General features: G+C 48.5%; 1 protein-coding gene across 1 annotated transcript in view; it reads left to right on the top strand.

Moving 5' to 3' along the window:
• Nucleotides 1-20527, top strand: part of LOC129714287 (nck-associated protein 1-like) — a 204256-nt gene that overhangs the window by 3460 nt on the left and 180269 nt on the right. Inside the window, exons 2-3 of the mRNA XM_055663845.1 lie at nt 9943-10053; nt 13637-13729. Of these exons, the coding sequence (XP_055519820.1) occupies nt 9943-10053; nt 13637-13729 (204 nt within the window). The remainder of the gene's footprint in view (nt 1-9942; nt 10054-13636; nt 13730-20527) is intronic.

The following is a 20527-nucleotide window of genomic DNA, read 5'->3' as shown; positions in this document are numbered from 1 at the left end:
CCATACCCCCTGATCCCCTTAGCCACAAGGGCCACATCTAACTCCCTCTTAAATATAGCCAATGAACTGGCCTCAACTACCCTCTGTGGCAGAGAGTTCCAGAGATTCACTACTCTCTGTGTGAAAAAAGTTCTTCTCATCTCGGTTTTAAAGGATTTCCCCCTTATCCTTAAGCTGTGACCCCTTGTCCTGGACTTCCCCAACATCGGGAACAATCTTCCTGCATCTAGCCTGTCCAACCCCTTAAGAATTTTGTAAGTTTCTATAAGATCCCCTCTCAATCTCCTAAATTCTAGAGAGTATAAACCAAGTCTATCCAGTTTTTCTTCATAAGACAGTCCTGACATCCCAGGAATCAGTCTGGTGAACCGTCTCTGCACTCCCTCTATGGCAATAATGTCCTTCCTCAGATTTGGAGACCAAAACTGTACGCAATACTCCAGGTGTGGTCTCACCAAGACCCTGTACAACTGCAGTAGAACCTCCCTGCTCCTATACTCAAATCCTTTTGCAATAAAAAGAACGATGTCACAGAGAAATAGCTACATAGAGATGGTCCATCACTGCATAACAATGGAGTATAGTGCTGATGGCGATGGATTTGTCGTCGTATAATACTGGGATTCAGTTCTGCTTGGGATGAATCTGTGATGGTATAATACTGGGGTACAGTATCGATGAGCGCAGGATAGTCACTGTATAGCACTGGGTTACGGTACCAGTGGTGATGGGTCTTTCACTGTTCAACACTGGGGTTGAGTCCCAGTGGGGATGGTACAGGTTAGTACAGGTTCTTGGTACAGGTTCTTGATTAGTACGTGTGAGAGGCTATGGGTAGAAGGCAGGAGAATGGGGTTAGGAAGGAGAGATAGATCATCCATGATTGAATGGTGTAGTAGACTTGATCGGCTGAATGGCCTAATTTTACTCCAACCCTTTATGACAATGAGATTATCGCTGTACAATACTGGGGTACAGTACTAGTTGGGGCCGGTGTCTGTTGCTGTATAACAATGGAGTACAGTATCGGTGGGGATGGGTCTGTCGCTGTATAACAATGGGGTACAGTACAGGTGTGGACATGTCTGTCGTTGTGTAAGTAGGAGGCTGGCAGGAGTAGGTCTCCCACACATACATTCCCACGTGGCATGGTGACCCCAGCCCAACAGGGGTCCCAGAGCATTCTCCGCTTCTGGACAGGCAGAGTCATGGAGTCAACATGGTGCACAGTTCAGATACAGGCTATCAGCCCACCACCGTGCCCATCCACACTGATTCTATCCACCTACTCTCGGACAATATCTGTCCCCATCTTGCCTCTTTGTGCCTGTCTGTGTGCCTCTGATTCTATCCGTTCCCGCGACCTCCTCTGGCAATGAGATCCAGATATCAACCAATCTCTGAAAGACTAACCCCTCAGGTCCTCTCTAAGACAATTTCCTCTCATCTTAAAACTATGGCCTCTTAGCTTTGCTACCCCTGGAATGGGAGGTAGAATCTGACTATCCAATCTATCTCTGCCTCTCAGCAACCTATAAACCTCTACCAAGTCACCCTTCAGCTTGCAACACTCTGGGGAAAATAAACCCAGCCTATTCAATCTGTCCCCAGAACTGGACACCCCGAATTTGGATAACAGTGCAGGATGGGTCCAAGTCAGCATGGATTTACCAAGGGGAAATCATGCTTGATTAATCTTCTGAAATGTTTTGAGAATGTAACCAGGAAAATGGACTAGTGAGAGCCAGTGGATATAGTGTACCTGACACTATCAGAAAGCATTTGGTAAGGTCCCACATAGGAGATTAGTGGGCAAAATTAGGGCACATGTTATTGCAAGTGGAGTGCTGACATGGATAGAAAATTAGTTGGCAGACAAGAAACAAAGAGTAGGGATTAACGTGTTTAAGAAGGAACTGCAGATGCTGAAAAATCGAAGGTAAACAAAAGTGCTGGAGAAACTCAGCGGGTGAGGCAGCATCTATGGAGCGAAGGAAGTAGGCAACGTTTTGGGCCGAATCCCTTTCTCAGACTGATGTGTTGGTGGTGGGGGGGGGGATGGAAGAAGAAATGAATAGGTGGAGCCAGTGGGCTGAGGGAGAGCTGAGAAGGGGAGGAGAATGTAAGGACTACCTGAAATTAGAGAAGTCGATGTTCATACCGCTGGGGTGTAAACTGCCCAAGCGAAATATGAGGTGCTGCTCGTCCAATTTACGGTGGTCCTCACTCTGTCCATGGAAGAGGTCGAGGACAGAAAGGTCGGATTCGGAATGGGAGGGGGTATTGAAATGCCGAGACACCGGGAGATAAAGGTTGGTTAATGTGAACCGAGCTGAGGTGTTCGACGAAGCGATCGCCAAGCCTACGCTTGGTCTCACCGATGTAGAGCAGCTGACATCTAGAGCAGCGGATTTAATAGATGAGGTTGGAGGAGGCGCAGGTAAACCTCTGCCACACCTGGAAAGACTGCTTGGGTCCTTGAATGGAGTCAAGGGGGGAAGTAAAGTGACGAGTGTAGCATTTCTTGCAGTTGCTAGGGAAAGTGCCGGAAAGGCGGAAAGGGGATGGTTCGGGTTGGAAGGGACAAATTGACCAGGGAGGTATGGAGGGAGCGGTCTCCAAGGAAAGCAGACAGGGGAGGAGATGGGAAGATGTGGCAAGTGGTGGGGTCACGTTGGAAGTGGCGAAAATGATGGAGAATTATTTGTTGTATGTGACGGCTGGTAGGGTGGAAGGTGAGGACAAGGGGGACTCTGCCTTTGTTACGAGTAGGGGATGGGGAGTAAGAGTAGAGTCACAGGTTATAGAAGAGACCCTGTTGAGAGCCTTATCTATGGTAGAGGAGAGGAACCCACGTTCCCTGAAGACATCTACAATGCCCTGGTGTGGAAAACCTCGTCCTGGGTGCAGATGCGGCGTAGACGGAGGAATTGGGATGAGGGGATGGTCCTTATTCAGTATTCAGTATTTCAGTATTACTTTAATGTCATTTTAACTGAGTACTTACTTACACATAAGAAATGAAAAATTGTTTCTCAATCAGCTACCATCAGTGCAGTTAATAAAAACAGAACAAATACATACAGCTTTAAAATTAAAATTAACATCTAAAAATAGGCCTAAAAATTGAACTAAAAACAGACATTCAGACCGAACAGTGGCTTTGCTTTGACAGGTGCCTAGCTGTCAAAGTATGGGCGAGGTTAGATGTGTTAGTATATGATTTATGGCGACATATCCTACAAAGACGCAGGGCATAGCTCGGGCCCATAGCTACGCCTTGTATTTGGAAGAAATGGGAGGAGTCAAACGATAAGTTATTAAGGGTAAGGACCAACTCCGGTAGGTTGAGGAGAGTATCAGTAGATGGGGATTGGTTGCTTTTCCGGACGAGGAAGAAACGGTGGGGATGGAGTGGGACAAGGGTAAGGCTGTGGGGCTGAGGACAGACTGTTCAGTATCAGAGAGGGGGGGGGGGGGTCAGGGGGATGGTGAACACACGGCAAGAAGGGGGGTTGGGGCCGGAGGAAGGCAGGGGAGTAGATTAGGGCAGAGGCGATGTCTGGGGGGGGGGGGGGGGGGGGGTGGTGGTTGGTCAGTGAGGGAGGGTGTGTAAGGACCATACTGGGGGTGGGGAAGAGCTGGGGTCACATGGTTTGAGGGGGAAGGGGAAGACCCAGTGGAACAACCACTGAGGTTCCCTGGATTAGGGGACCACGCAGTCAAACTCTGTGGAGTAGGAGTCTGCAGCGTGGAAGCTTCAGGCCCGGTGCTGAGCGTAGGACTCGGATAAGGCGATGGCTGCGGTGTGCTGGAGAGCAGTGGAGTGGCGAGGATCGGTGGAGTGAATTGTGGAGGCCCGCGGGGAAAGGAGTCTGGGTCAGCGGGCATATCGTGGGAGGTCCCTGTGGGCGGATGGTTGGTGAGGTGGCGAGGATCGGCGACATCGGTGGGCAGTTGAAGGTCAGCTGCAGCATTGACGTGGAGATCAGCGACGGCAGCGTCCTCGATGCTCCAGGCCTGAGTTTGGTCCGGGAGGCGGTGAGTGCTGGAGCTGCTCCTCGTGGCCAAGATGGCGTCGCAGGACTCGGCCTGGTGGTGTTCGGGCAGGTGGCGCAGGCCAGCGTTGGGGCCCAGGGCCTGCAGGCGGTCGAGTCACGGAGTGTCGGTGGCAGGAGCGGCCTGGAGGCAGACGAGTTTAAGGTCCTTGGTGGTGTTCAGGTGGGCCAGGAATCCTTGATTGAAGACGTAGATGTGATGTAGGATGAGTTGGGGTCTGTTGCATGTCTCGGGGGTGTGAGACCCGAAGTTTCAGGAGAGTCAAAGCGAGGTCCTGCTAGTGCCGGCGCATCATAGCTAGAGTAGATCGCGGAGTCTCTTTCACTATGGCAGACAGTGATTAGTGGGGTACCGCAAGGCTCAGTGCTGGGGCAGCAGCTGTTTACAATATACATCAATTATTTGGATGGATTCAAAGTAGCATTAGCAAATTTGCAGATGACTCAAAGCTGGGTGTTAGTGTGAGCTGTGAGGAGGATGCTATGAGGATGCAGGGTGACTTGGACAGCTTGGGTGAGTGGGCAGATGCATGGCAGATGCAGTTTAATGTGGATAAATGTGAGTCTAAATGGTGTCAAGTTGGGAAAAGAGGAAGTAAAATGGATCTGGGGGTCCTTGTTCATCAGTCCATTAAAGTAAGCATGCAGGTACAGCAGGCAGTGAAGAAAGCAACTGGCATGTTGGCCTTCATGACAAGAGGAGTTGAGTATAGAAGCAAAGAGGTCATTCTGCAGGTGTACACGGCCCTAGTGAGACCACACCAGGGGAAAAGGGGAGAAGGTTGGAATGAGGTACTGATTGTGGATGATCAGCCATGATCATTGAATGGTGGTGCTGGCTCGAAGGACCAAATGGCCTACTCCTGCACCTATTGTCTATTGTCGATTGTCTATTGGCTCACTGAGATCCTCCTGCTGCTTGGCTCCATGACATCCGGGAAGAGTGTGGCCCTGAGGGTCAAGGAGGTTGGCTCCTTACTCAACTAAGCAGCTGCTTGTTAAGCACCCCGACCCCCACCATAAATACCCCTCCCTCCATACCGACACAGTGGCTACAGTGTGCACCACTTTTACTCGCTCAGGCTACACCAACAGCACTTTCCCAATCCACAGCCTCTCCAACGAAGAGGGACAAGGGCATCTGGTGGCGGAGAACAAATGTCATAGGGTACTGGACGATAGTAATTCTACTGGAGTTCATGGTTAGACTCGCTCTAGTTGGAGATAATCATAACCGAGCACGAATGCTGTCCCGCGCCCACTGTTAGACTGTCGGCCTTTTACACTGAGAATAGTTGCAGCGAATCACTGCCTGCCACTAGTGAGGCATTAATGTTCCTTGCCACCTCTCATAGAATCATATAGTGTGATAACTGGTTCTTCGGCTCAACTTGGCCACACCCGCCAACTCTCCCTCTCCATTAGTCTCACCTAACTGTGTTTGGCCCATAACCATATAACAATAACCATATAACAATTACAGCACGGAAACAGGCCATCTCGGCCCTACAAGTCCGTGCCGAACAATTATTTTCCCTTCGTCCCCACCTGCCTGCACTCATACCATAACCCTCCATTCCCTTCTCATCCATATGCCTATCCAATTTATTTTTAAATTATCCCACCGAACTTGCCTCCACCACTTCCACTGGAAGCTCATTCCACACCGCTACCACTCTCTTAGTAAAGAAGTTCCCCCTCATGTTACCCCTAAACTTCTGTCCCTTAATTCTGAAGTAATGTCCTCTTGTTTGAATCTTCCCTATTCTCAAAGGGAAAAGCTTGTCCACATCAACCTTCTAAGCCTGTGCTATTCATGTACCTGTCAAAATGTTTCTTAAACAATGTGATAGTACTTGCCTCAACCATCTCCTCCGGCAGCTCTTTCCAGACACCTACTCCCCTTTGTTTGAAGAAGTTACTGTTCAGATTATTATTAAATCTTTCCCAACATCCCTTAAACCCATGTCCTCTGGTTCTCGATTCCCCGACTTTGGGCAAGAGACTGAGTCTACCCGATCCAATCCTCTCATGATTTTATACACCTCGATAAGATCACTCCTCACCCTATTGTGCTCCAAGGAATAGAATGCTACTGGCTCAAGCTCACCCCACAGCTCAGGCCCTCGCATCCAGGCAACATCCTCATAAATCTTCTCTGCTCTCTTTCCAGCTTGACAACATCTTTTGCCATAACATGGTGCCCAAAACTCGCCCCTTTTACACATACACCAAGCCAATTAACCTACATACCTGTACGTCTTTGGAGTGTGGGAGAAAACCGAAGATCTCAGAGATTACCCACACGGTCAAGGGGAGAACGTACAAAGTCTGTATAGACAGCATTGTAGTCGGGATCAAACCCGAGTCTCCGGCGCTGTAAGGTAGCATCTCTACCTCTGCACCGCCGTGGCTGCCCTGTAATCAGAGTTTGTGTGTAAGGCTAGAATGCATGGAATCCAGGAAGAGCTAGCTGACTGGATAGAGAATTGGCTTTGTGGAAGGAAGGAGAGTGAGATGGTGGAAGATTGTTTCTCGCACTGGATAACTCGGACCAGTGGTGTGCCTCAGGAACAGTGCTAGGCCCATGGATGTTTGTGGATTATATCAATAAATTTGGAAGAGAATGTAGAAGGCATGATTAATAAATTTACAGATGACACTAAAGTTCAGTTTAGTTTTGAGATTCAACATGGAAACAGGCTCTTCAGCCCACCAAGTCCATGCTAACCAAGGATCGCCTGTACACTAGTTATTTCCTACACACTGGGGTTAATTTATGGAATTTATTAAATGGAACCTGTAGTGAGGATCGGCCCTGGGTCTTTGGCGCTGTAAGCCAGTAACTCTACCACTGCATCATTTTGTCCACCCCTGTTTGTGGTATTGTAGATCGCAAAAATGGTCATCAAAAATTAGACAATGGGCTAGTTAAGTATAGCATGGCTTTATCTGCATGCTAGTGGTAGGGATTGCAGAGGATTCTTTAGAAAAGGATTTATTCCCATTTGGAAGAAAATATGTTAATTGCAGACAGTCATGTCGTATTTTACTAAGTTGATTGCGTGTTTTGAGGAACTGGGCCGGATCGAAGCAGGGTCTCTGGCACTAGGAGGTAGCAGCTCTACCCACTGTGCATCTGTGGTGGCCAGGGTGAAAAGGACTGTTTCCACTTTGTATGAGTGTGTGTGTGCATGTGTGTGTGCGTGTGCGTGTGCGTGTATGTGTGTGTGTGTGTGTGTGTGTGTGTGTGTGTGTGTGCGTGTGTGTGTGTAAGCGTGTGTGTGTGTGTGGGGGTGTTAAAGACTATCTATGTTTCACTTGGTGTGTGTAACACAACCGGCAGCTTAATTTTCCAGGGTATAGCTGCCATAGGAAAGAGGTGGGGGTAAAATACAAGGGGGTTTGCTTTATTAATGAGAATGTCTCGGGAGAAGTCAGAGATGACATTAGGGATGATGCATTCAGTGAGGCTACATGGGTGGAACTGAGAAATAAAAACGCAATGATGATCATCTTGTGGGGAGTTTACTTCTGGCCCCAAATAGTCAATGGGAATTAGAAGATCAAATTGCCAGGCGAATACAGGCAGCTGTCGGACTAATATGGTTGTTGCAGTAGGGGATTTTAATTTCCTCAATTAGTCTGGACCTGCCTAGTGTCAAGGGGTTAGATGGTATGTCATTGTGCTGAAGGGCCTGTTTCCATGCTGTATGACACTATGTGTATGTCATTCTTTGTGTGTGTGATGCTGTGTATGTGTGTGACACTGTGCATGAGTTCATATGTGTGCCATTCTATGTGTGTGCATATGTATATCTATATGAGTGTCACTTTACTGTATGTGTGTATCTGTGTGTGTGTGTGCGTGTGTGTGTGTGTGTGTGTGTGTGTGTGTGAATCAGTGAGTGTCGCTTTGTGTGTGTATGTCTTTGTGATTTTCCCTCTGTTAGTGTGTGGGTGAGTTTCACTGCGTGTGTGCATGTGTGTGTACGTGCATCTCTGCATGAGTGTCACCATGTGTCACTCTGATTCTGCGTGTCTATGTCAATTTCACCCTGTGTGTATGTGTGTGGGGTGCCTCTGTTGGAATGTGTGTAAGTGAATGTGTGTGTCTGTGTGTCGCTGTCTGTGTGCATGTGCTTTTATGTGTGTGTGTGGGGCACCTCGGTATGCACTTGAGTGTGTGTGTGTGTGTGTCTTTTGTGTCTCTGTCTGAGCGTGGGTCAGTGAGTGTGTGTGTCTGTGTGTCCCTGTCTGTGTGCATGTGCTTTTATGTGTGTGTCTGGGGCACCTCGGTATGCACTTGAGTGTGTGTGTGCCACTCTGTAAATGTGTGTGGGAGGCACCTCTGTATGAATGTATGTCTGTGAGTGAATGTGTGCATGTCTTTTGTGTCTCTGTCTGTGCGTGTGTCAGTGAGTGTACCTGTGAGTGTGTGTGTGTGTGGCACCTCTGCATGAATGAGTGTTTTGGAGTGTGTGTCTGTGTTGGTGAATGTGTGTGTCTCTGCATGAATGTGTCTGTGCATGTGTGTGTCAGCGAGTGTGCTCATAGCTACAGTACAAAGGCAAAGTTATCCTGGCCTAAGGTCGGCGGAGGTTTCTGCTACTCCCACCCAGCTGAAGTGCTGCCGAGCCACAGATCACCAGGCTTGTCGCTCTCATGAGCTTTACTTCCTGGCGTAGTGCAAGCTGCTCTCAGCCAAAGATCCTGTAGCAGAGCTCTGCTATAGGATCTTTGCTCTCAGCAGTCTCCTGCCTGACATCCTGCCTCAGGATGTTAGTGCAGCTGGTGGCCTGATATAGTGAACTCTGACGTATGCTAAAACGAAAGTTCTTGGGGTTTTGTTCTCAAATACACAGGAATTAAAACAAATATAAAAGGAGCTACATACAGCTCCAAATCCTAACAGGGTTGTCATAGTGGGAGATTTAGAAACAGAGAAAATAGGTACAAGAGGAGGCCATTTGGCCCTTCGACCCAGCGCCACCATTCATAGAAAATAGAAACAGAAAATAGGTGCAGGAGTTGGCCATTCGGCCCCTCAAGCCAGCATAGCCAGTTAATATGTAAATGGCTGATCCTCCAAAATCAGTACCCCGCTCCTGCTTTCCCCCTGTATCCCTTGATTCCTTTTGCCCTAAAATCTAAATCTAACTTTCTCTTGAATACATCCACTGCTTTCTGCAGCAGTGAATTCCACAGATCCACAACTTTCTGGGTGAATAAGTTTTTCCTCATCCCATTCCCAAATGGCCTACCCCTTATATTTTAACCTCTGCACACTGTAATACACATACCGAAAATCAAACTAAAAACCCACACGGCCTTGGAATGTGGGAGGAAACCAAGGAACAACCAGTGAAAACCCACATGGTCTCACGGAGAACATACAAACTCCGTACAGACACCCATAGTCACGATCGAACCCAGACCTGTAGCAGCAATTCTACCACTGCACCACTGGTGCTGCCGTGCCAGGTGCTCTGTCCATCTGACGTTTAGTTTAGTTTAGAGATACAGCAAGGAAACAGGCCCTTCAGCCCACCGAGTCTGTGCCGATCACATTAACACAATCCTACACACACTAGGGACAATGTATACATGCACCGTTAATTAACATACATATATGGATGCCTTTGGAGTGTGCCATCAAAAACCCATGCGGTCACGGGGATAACCTACAAACTCCATACAGACAGCACCCTTAGTCGGGATCTAACCCGGATCTCCGGCTCTGCAAGCGCTGTAAGGCAGCAACTCTACTGCCATGCCACTGTGCAGCCCTTGGTTATGCTGGACACCCCTAATTGTTTCACTGCACAACACCAGAGGTTTGGCTTGATTTGTAATATTGATCTTTTGTGTCTTCCTCCTACAGACATGTTCAGATCCCAAGACAAAACTACCATACCTAACAGAGAAACACATGGAGCCTGCTATCAAATGCATCACCAGGAAATTTCCAGCAATTGATCTGCGGGCCAACAGTGTAAGTAGTTCAGTTACAGTGAAACATATGGTCATGGAAATGTCTGTCAGTTTGAAACCCTGCAACAATAGTGGTGCAGCGTTAGAGTTGCTGCCTTACAATGATTGCAGTGCCAGTGAACCGGGTTCGATCCTGACTACGGGCGCTTGTCTTTACGGAATTTGTATGTGCTCCCCGTGACTACATGGTTTTTATCCGAGATCTTCGGTTTCCTCCCACACTCCAAACATATACAGGTTTGTATAATTGTATAATTGTAACATTTCCCTAGTGTGTGTAGAATAGTGTTAATGTCGCCCAATTGGTAGCCCAATTATAGGAAGGATGTCAACAAAATAGAGAGAGTACAGAGGAGATTTACTAGAATGTTGCTTGGGTTTCAACAACTAAGTTACAGAGAAAGGTTGAATAAGTTAGGTCTTTATTCTCTGGAGCGAAGAAGGTTAAGGGGGGATTTGATAGAGGTCTTTAAAATGATGAGAGGGATAGACAGAGTTGATGTGGATCAGCTTTCCCCTTTGAGAATAGGGTAGATTGAAACAAGAGGACATGACTTCAGAATTAAGGGACAGAAGTTTAGGTGTAACATGAGGGGGAACTTCTTTACTCAGAGAGTGGTAGCGGTGTGGAATGAGCTTCCAGTGGAAGTGGTGGAGGCAGGTTCGTTGGTATCATTTAAAAATAAATTAGATAGGCATATGGATGAGAATGGAATGGAGGGTTATGGTATGAGTGCAGGCAGGTGGGACTAAGGGGAAAAAGTTGTTCGGCACGGACTTGTAGGGCCGAGATGGCCTGTTTCCATGCTGTAATTGTTATATGGTTATATATGGTTTATGTGCGGTGCGGACTCCTTGGACTGAAGGGCCTGTTTCTGGCACCTTTCCCTTTGCACAGGGAAGATTGTATCTATAAGGGCACTGTAATCTAAACTATAACAGAGTGGTTTGGAATTTTATACTAAAAAACACTGAAACTCTGCAAGGGCATTCACATGGTACTAAGGGGAAAAAAAAAGAACGGATGGAACATGGCCTGCATCTGTGAAGATTGTTGTGCCGAGCATGATGCACCCAAGTATCTTCAACATTATCCAGTTTGTTTTATTCCTGAAACTCTGCAAGCATTCATATTTCCTAAACATATGCCGAAATGCCAAAAAAATCCATTTCCTTCTATTTCCTAAACATATAAATAAAAAATTGGTGCAGGAGTAGGCCATTTGGCCCTTCAAGCATTTCAATATAATCATGGCTGATCATCCAAAACCAGTACCCTGTTCCGGCTTACCCCCACATCCCTTGATTCCCTTAGCCCTAAGAGCTAAATCTAACTCCCTCTTGAAAATATCCTGTTAATTGGCCTCCACTGCCTTAAGTGGCAGTGAATTCCACAGATTCACAACTGTCTGGGTGGAAAGGTTTTTCCTCATTTCAGTCCTAAATGACCTACCCCTTATTCTTAAGCTGTGACCTCTGGTTCTGGACTCCCCCAACATCGGGAACATTTTTTTCCTGCATCTACCCTGTCCAATCCTCTAAGAATGTTATTTGTTTCTATAAGATCCTGTTTCTTCCTTCTAAATTCCAACGAATACAAGCCCAGTCGACCATGTGCCTATCTAAAGGCCTCTTAAAGACCACTATGATATCTTCCTCCAACACCACCTCTGGCAACGTGTTCCAGCACCCTTATATCTGCGTAAAAAAATCTGCACATCTCCTTTAAACTTTGTCCTGCTAGTGTTGGACATTCCCACCCTGGGTAAAAGGTTCTGACTGTCTACTCTACCTATGCCACTCACAATTTGATAAACTTATATCAAATCTCCCTTCATCCTCTGACATTGTCCACACTGATCTCGCTGTCTGCCAAGTGAATACATTTGCAAAGTATTCATTTAGCAAAGTACTCATTTTATGCCTCACCTACATCATCTGACTCCAAGCAGAGACGCCCTCATTTATCCTTGAACAGTCCTGCCTTCTTCCTGGTCACCCTCTTGTATGTAAGGTTCGTATAAAAAGCATTGGGATTTGCCTTAATCCAACTCACCAATGACATTTCATGACCCCCTTCGGCGCTTCTTATCATCCACGTGATTCTTTCCTACTCGCGTTATATTCCTCAGAAGACGTCTGATGCCACCTTCATTAATCTGACATATGCCTCCTTTTTCTTCCTGACCAGGTTTACAATCTCCTTGGTCATCCACAGTTGCCTTACCTTTCTGTGCTTTTCCCTCTTCCTTACTGGAACATGCTTATACTGTACTTTGATCAGCTGGTCTTTAAACAACTCCCACATGTCATCAAAAATAGACACAAAATGCCGGAGTAACATAGAGGGACAAGCAGCATCTCTGTCGAAAAGGAATGGGTGACGTTTCGGGTTGAGACCTTTCTTCAGAACCGAAATGTTACCCATTCCGTCTCTCCAAAGATGCTGCCAGTCACGCTGAGCAACTAAGCATTTTGTGTCTATCTTTGGTGTAAACCAACATCTGCAGTCTCTCCAGCGGGTCATCTGTGGACTTACCCAATAACAACTGCTCCCAATCCACCCTCCTTAGTCTCACGACATTGTAACCTCCCTTGCCCCAAAGTCTAACCCACCAAACTGCATGGTTTGGAGGTGTGGGAGGGAAGAGCAGCGAGGCTTCACAGGGCTGGGAGGAGGGTGAGAGGTCACTGAGTAGAGAGGGGGGATGAACGGCTTCTGGGCTGAGGGTGGGTGAGGGGTCACTGGGCTGAAGCGGGGGTGAGTGGTCACTGGGCAGGAGGGGGTGAGGGATAGCTGAGCTGTGGGGGGTGAGGAGTTTAGTTTAATTTTGAGATACAGCACGGAAACAGGCCCTTCGGCCCACCGAGTCCCTGCTGACCAGCGATCACTGCACACAAACATTATCCTACCCACACACGGGCCTATAAATCTGTACATCTTTGGAGTGTGGGCGGAAACCGGAGAATCCGGAGAAAACCCACGGCGGTCACGGGGAGAATGTCCAAACTCCGTACAGACAGCACCCGTTGTCAGGATCAAACCCAGGGGCTGTAAGGCAGCAACTCTACCACTGCACCACTGCATCAGGCAGCATCTCTGGAGAAAAGGACTAGGTGATGTTTCAGGTCGCGACCCTTGTGGCTAAGGGGATCAGAGGGTATGGAGAGAAGGCAGGTACGGGATACTGAGTTGGATGATCAGCCATGATCATATTGAATGGCGGTGCAGGCTCGGAGGACCGAATGGCCTACTCCTGCACCTAATTTCTATGTTTCTATGACCCTTCTTCTTTTCTGCCTGACCCACTGAGTTACTCCAGCTTTTTGTCTCTATCTTCGACTTGCATTTGGCACAGGCACTAGTGGTTGCTGTGCTGTACTGTGCAAATGTAATAAATGTGAAGAGGGATCCCGACCCAACACATTGTTTGTCCATTTCCCTCCACAGATCCCACCTGGCCTGATTAGTTCCTCCACATGGGTGCTTAATGGCCTGCATATTCATGTTGGTCCAATGGGCCTGTTTCTGTGCACTATTACTGTGACTCTGTGAGTCTATTGAATGCGTTCTCTGTTGCCAGAGCCAGCTTGGCAGCCTCCAGAAGGACAAGTCAGAAGTTCTGAAGAACGTGAGCAATTTCTACCATTCGTTTGTGGATGTCATGGAGCTACGGGTGAGTCTGCAGTTTTGTCTCACCTTTTCTCCAGTTCCCACAGGCAGATTTGGCTATGGAGGTGTAAAATGAGAATATTGAGACGAAAGATAGACCACAGCCAATCTGGTAGATTTATTCGTTGGGAGAGCACAATGATTGAGGCGGTAGGGCTAGTACTTGCAATGACACACCCCCAACACGAGCAACTCCAACTGTTTACCCTCCCACACAGGAGGTTGCAGACACTGGAACCTTGAGCAATGCACAAATTGCTGGAGAAAATCAATGGCTCAGGCAGCATCTGTGGAGCGAATGTACAAATGACATTTCGGATTGGGACCCTTCTTCAGATTGATGCCGTTGGAGGAGAAAGCTGGAGTAGAGAGGTAGCGGTGGGGCAATGTCTGGCAGGTGATAGACGAGGAGGGTGATTGGCAGATGCATGGAGCAAGTGACAAAGTCTAGAGGTGCAAAGGAGACAAAAGGGTGTCAGATAAGGAGCTAAGAGGAGTGAATGCGGTTTAGAGATACAATGCGGCAACAGGTCCTTCGGCCCACTGAGTCCGCACCGACCAATGATCACTTTTTCATCAGTTCTATCCTACACCTACATACCAAGGGCAATTTACATAAGCCAACCCCTGCACATTAACTCACAGTTATCTGGACTACACTTCTTCCCACCCTGCTTCCTGTAAGGACTCCATCCCCTACTCCCAATTCCTCCGTCTACGACGCATCTGCTCCCAGGATGAGGTGTTCCACACCAGGGCATCGGAGATGTCCCCATTCTTCAGGGTATGGGGGTTTCCTTCTCCTACCATAGATGAGGCTCTCACCAGGGTTTTTTCGATACCCCGTGAAACTGCTCTCTCTCCGCATCCCCCCCACTCGTAACAAGGGCAGAGTCCCCCTAGTCCTCACCTTCCACCCTACCAGCCGTCATCTACAACAAATAATTAATTTTCGCCACCTCCAACGTGACTTGTCACATCTTTCCATCTGCTCCCCTGTCTGCTTTCCGCAGAGACCGCTTCCTCCTTAACTCCCTGGTCAATCCGGCCCTTCCCAACCGACTCATCCCCTCTCCAGGCATTTTTCTCTTGCAACCACAAGAAATGCTACAGTTGTCACTTTACCCCCCCCCCCCCCCCCCTTGACTCCATTCCTAGGTTTGAATGACAATAAATTGCATTCTATTCTATTCTATTCAAGGCCACACTCAGTCTTTCCAGGTGTGGCAGAGGTTCATCTGCACCTCCTCCAACCTCATCTATTGCATCCGCTGCTCTAAATCTCAGCTGATCAAAATCGGTGAGACCAAGCGTAGGCTTGGTGATCGCTTCGTCGAACACCTCCGCTCAGTTCGCAATAACCAACCTGATCTCCCGGTGGCTCAGCACTTCAATTCCCCCTCCCATTACGAATCCAACCTTTCTGTCTTGAGCCTCCTCCATGGCCAGAGTGAGACCCACCGGAAATTGGAGGAGCAACACCTCATGTTTCGATTGGGCAGTTTGTACCTCAACGGTATGAACATTGACTTCTCTAATTTCAGGTAGTCCTCACTGTTTCCTCCCCTTCTCAGCTCTCCCTCAGCCCTCTGGCTCCTCCTCTTCCTTTTTTCTTCCCACATCCCCCCCCCCCCTCCCTTACATTAGTCTGAAGAAAGGTTTTGCCCCAAACTATTTCCTTCGCTCCGTAGATGCTGCTGCACCCGTTCAGTTTCTCCAGCATTTTTGTCTATCCTGCACATTAACGCTATCTACAGACACGAGGAACAATTTCCAATTTTCCCAAAGCCAATTAGCCTACAAACCCATAAGTCTTTGGAATGAGAGGAAACTGGAGCACCCAAAGATAACCACCGTGTTCATAGGACGAATGTCCAAACTTGCGTACAGACAGCACAAGCGAACAGGATCAAACCCGCGTCTCTGGTGCTGTAATGAGCACCTCTAACGCTGCGCCAGTGTAAATAGATGGAGGGTAGAGGTGGGTGATTATAGGTGGAAGTGGACAGGGCAAAGGGGACAAGGGAATAATGAAAGGGGTGGGGGAGGGGGGGGGGGTTGCATGGATGAAAGTTGAGTGTACAGAGGGGAAACAACCTGGATGATGGTAATGGTGTGAGAGATCTATGCATACTAGAGTGGGGGGAGGGAGGGGTAAGTGAAGAAGGAGTTGCTTGAAGCATTCAACCCGCAGGGTTGTTAGTTCCTCATGCAAAATATGAGGTGCTGCTCCTCCAGTGTACATGTGGCCTCACTCTGGCAATGGAGGAGATCCAGGACAGAAAGGTCAGTGAGGGAATGGGAAGGAATGGTTAGCCATCAGGAGATCCTGTTGCAGGACCGAGCGCATGTGTTCAGCAAACCAGTTGCTGAGTTTAAACTTGGTCTCGCCCATGTTTACAAGACCAGATCACGAACAACAAATACCTGAAGTTAGAGGTGGTGCACGTGAACCTCTGTCTCACATGAATGGCTTCTGGGATCCATGGATGGAGGTGAGGGAGGAGGTATAGGGGCAGGGGTTACATCTCCTCCAGTTGCAGGTGAATGTTGTACAACTCGAATGTACACATCCGAGATGTCCTCTTTCTTTTGTAAATGTGGTTAACCCCTAGCTGTCATCTCACCGTACCTCCTCTCTGTCCCATAAGTCTGCTCTCACTCCCACACTCCTCCCAGACTCCAGAATATAGTTTTTAAGAAGGAACTGCAGATGCTGGAAAATCGAAGGGACACAAAAAAGCTGGAGAAACTCAGCGGGTGCAGCAGCATCTAAGGAGCGAAGGAAATGGGCAAAGTTTCGGGCCGAAACCCTTCTTCAGACTGAAGAAGAGTTTCGGCCCGAAACGTTGCCTATTTCCTTCGCTCCATAGATGCTGCTGCACCCGCTGAGTTCCTCCAGCATTTTTGTTTACCACCAGAATATAATTCCCTGGGTCCACAACTTTCATCCTACCAGCCTCCACCTCCAACACATCAACCATGGGCATTTCCACTATCTTCAATGTAATCCCAACACCACTCCTTTCTGTATTCCTTCTCTCCAACCACTCTGTCTTCTACGGACTCGAGTCAGGGTATGCCATCATCCATTTACCTCGCAGTACAGCCACCACCACCCCTGCTGATATTTACGCCCCACAGCCTGACTTTCTCACCTCCTCCATTCGAGGCCCAAAGCCTCACTTTCCACCTGCCTAAGCACCATCACACAGCCGTTCCCTGCAGCACTGCTAGAGCTGGGCTCCACCCCTCCCCCGTTCAGCACCCTCTCCCCTGCCCTGACCTCAACTCCTACCCCCAACCCTGACCCCCACCTCAGGGTACGTTTACTGCAAGGATCTTATAGAGGTGTATAAAATCATGAGAGGGATATATTAGGTAGATGCGCTGAGTCTCTTCTCCACATTCGGTGAATCAAGGACCAGAGGACAGGACATAGGTTTAAGGTAAAGGGGAAAATATTTAATAGGAGTCTGAGGGGTGAAACCGCTTTGGTCGCCTCCTCCATGGAGAGGCAAGTTTTTTCAGGTCGCCTCCCCCGTGGCCTAACATCAAGGATTGGCGCGGCCTTTCCCGAGACTCGCCCGGAGCTCCAGCGGCGGGCGCAGCGTGGACTCTCGGCGTGGAGCGGGTGAGCCCTCGCTGGGGCTTGCTGGAGGGGAGTGCTCCGTTTCGCTGGCCTGGGGCTGCTGGCAGCCTGAAGTCGCAGCCTGAAGCCGCGGTCTGCAGCAAAGATTATAGAGGAGCTCCTCTAGGATCTTTGGTCTGCAGAGTTCCAGCTGGCGCGGGATCCCTCGTGGGGGACCTGGGGGAAGAAGAAGCCATCACTGCCGGCCCGCGGCCAACTTCTATCGCGGGGCCGGCATGGACTCACCATCACCCCTGGAGGGGAGCTTCGACCGCAGTCTACGGTGCTTTTGGCTGCGGCGGAGACTTTAAACCTCAACTGCCGGCCTGCAGCCTACAACAACTTAAAGCTGCGGTCTCCGGTGAGGAAGAGCCGATCCTGGACTGACTCTGGACTCTGGTCCTGTCCACGGGGGGGAAATGGAGGAGGAATGGCCAAATGTTGTGCCTTCCACCACAGTGATGAATGCTGTAGTGGATGCTTGTGTTGCAGTTTTATTGTGGTTATGTGTTTTTTATTATTGTACTGCTGCTGACAACCCAAATTTCCACCGACCCTGGTTGTGTGGCAATAAATGATATCTATCTATCTTACTTATTTACTTAGATAGGACAGATTTGGAGGGATTTGGGTCAATTGCGGGTAGGGCTAGTGCAGCTGGAGCATGTTGTCAGTGTGGGCAGATTACGCCAACCACGGAATGACCCCCTCTGGCAGCGGGATCCCTATTATCCCCCACCCTCTGCATTATGCGGAGATTGTGGACGTACTCGATCGTGAAGGTTGAAATGTGAAGTGAATGCTGCAGCAAACAGGAAGTACGCAGCTGCACTGAGAGAGGAAACAAGTGGCAGAGAGGAAGTTCAGCAACGCAATGAGGAATTCAGAAGCTAATTCTAAAGATGAACATCACAAGTGTTTCAGGAAGGGTGTGACTGGTGTGATCGTGGTGTGCATGCAGAGAGTGTGTCAGACTGAGTGCCATGCATCTGCACAGTGTGTGTGGGCATTTGTGGAAAAGGGGGTTGGCAGTGAGATCAGTGTGCCCTCCCACTGGGCAGAGTACACTCCACTGGGCACAGTACACACACACTGGGCACAGTATACACACACACACTGGGCACAGTACACACACACACACTGGGTACAGTACACACACACTGGGCACAGAAGATCCCCACTGGGTACAGTAGACACACACACTGGGCACAGTACACACACACTGGGCACAGTACACACACACTGGGCACAGTATACACACACACTGGGCACAGTACACACACACACTGGGTACAGTACACACACACTGGGCACAGTACACACACACTGGGCACAGTACACACACACTGGGTACAGTACACACACACTGGGCACAGTACACACACACACTGGGTACAGTACACACACACTGGGTACAGTACACACACACTGGGCACAGTACACACACACTGGGCACAGTACACACACACTGGGCACAGTACATCCCCACTGGGTACAGTACACACACACACTGGGCAGAGTACATCCCCCACTGGGGGAAGAGCACTGCTGATTGATCAGAGCCTTGCGCTTCCTCAGGTTGGCCGTTGATTTATGTGCATGAGGTCACCAGGCTGCTGGAGGTCCTGCCCACAATGGGCGCAGGCCGTCTGGAACCACCATGAGTTTTGGTCTCCTAATTTGAGGAAGGACATCCTTGTGATTGAGGCAGTGCAGCGTAGGTACACGAGATTGATCCCTGTGATGGCGGCACTGTCATAAGAGGAACGATTGAAAAGACTAGGCTTGTATTTGTCTGGAGTTTAGAAGGATGAGGGGAAATTTATAGAAACATATAAAATTATAAAAGGACTGGACAAGCTAGATGCAGGAAAAATGTTCCCAATGTTGGGTGAGTCCAGAACAAGCCTTAGAATAAAGGAGAGGTCATTTAAGACTGAGGTGCAAAAAAGTCTTTTTCACCCAGAGAGTTGTGAATTTATAGAATTCCCTGCCATGGAGGGCAGTGGAGGCCAAATCACATGATGGATTTAAGAGAGAGTTAGATAGAGCTCTAGGAGCTAGTGGAGTCAAGGGATATGGGGAGAAGGCAGGCACAGGTTATTGATAGGGGACGATCAGCCATGATCACAATGAATGGCGGTGCTGGCTCGAAGGGCCGAATGGCCTCCTGAACCTATTTTCTATGTTTCTATGTTCTATGTGTCTATGTTTCTAAGTGTCTGCCACCACCATATCTGCACCACCACCATAACTGGCACCACCACACGTCTGTAAGAAAATGCAGGTGATTCCACAGGTCACCTAGTGGCAGAGACACGTTCAAAGCAGTAACCTTCAGGAGCTCTCATCAGGAGAAGTTGCTTCAATAAACAGCCATCAGTACAAATCAAGTCCAGGGACTGAGACTGCTACAACTCTGCGATATCACAGTGTTCGGTTTTAACTGGAGCAGTTAGAGAAGGGGAGGAGCAAATGTGAGAGAGAGGCCAGTATCAGGGTGTTTGTGGAGCAAATTCTAGAGTTTCCTTCGTAGAAATAACAAATTGCAGATGCTGATTAACACACTAAAGGAAACAAAGTACAAGAATAATTCAGCAGGTCAGGCAGCATCTCTGGGGAGCATGGTTAGGTGAGGTTTTGGATCATGACTCTTCAGATAGAACGTGATGTGGGAAAGAAAGCTGGAAAGGGGAGAAGCAGGACAAAAGATCGCTCTGCTATAGGATCTTTGAGCAGGACAAAGTGTGGCAGGTAATAGGCAAAGGGAGTTTCTGATCGGCAAGTGAATAGAACAAAAGACCAGATACAAGAAAGGAAGGTGTGAGACAGGTTTGACAGGAACTCAGAAGCTAATTCTAAAGATAAACCTTAGGAGTGTGCCAGGAAGGGTGTGGCCGGTGTGATCGTGGTGTGGGTGAAGAGAGTGTGACTGACTGAGCACCATGCATCTGTGCCCAGAGTGTGTGGGCATTTGTGGAAAAGAGGGTTGGCAGTGAGATCGGTGTGCCCTCCTACTGGGCACAGATGAACCCTCACTAGGCAAATTAATAGAATAAAAGACCAGATATAAGAAAGGAAGGTGTGAGACAGTTTTGAGTTGCAGTCTGGAATTACAAGGCCAGTGCATTGTGGAGTTTGCATGTTTTTCTGTCAGTGTGTGGAGTCTTC

This window comes from Leucoraja erinacea, chromosome 38 (assembly GCF_028641065.1).
Source record: "Leucoraja erinacea ecotype New England chromosome 38, Leri_hhj_1, whole genome shotgun sequence".
Classification (NCBI taxonomy): domain Eukaryota; kingdom Metazoa; phylum Chordata; class Chondrichthyes; order Rajiformes; family Rajidae; genus Leucoraja; species Leucoraja erinaceus.
This window is presented reverse-complemented; position numbering and strand designations above follow the sequence as displayed.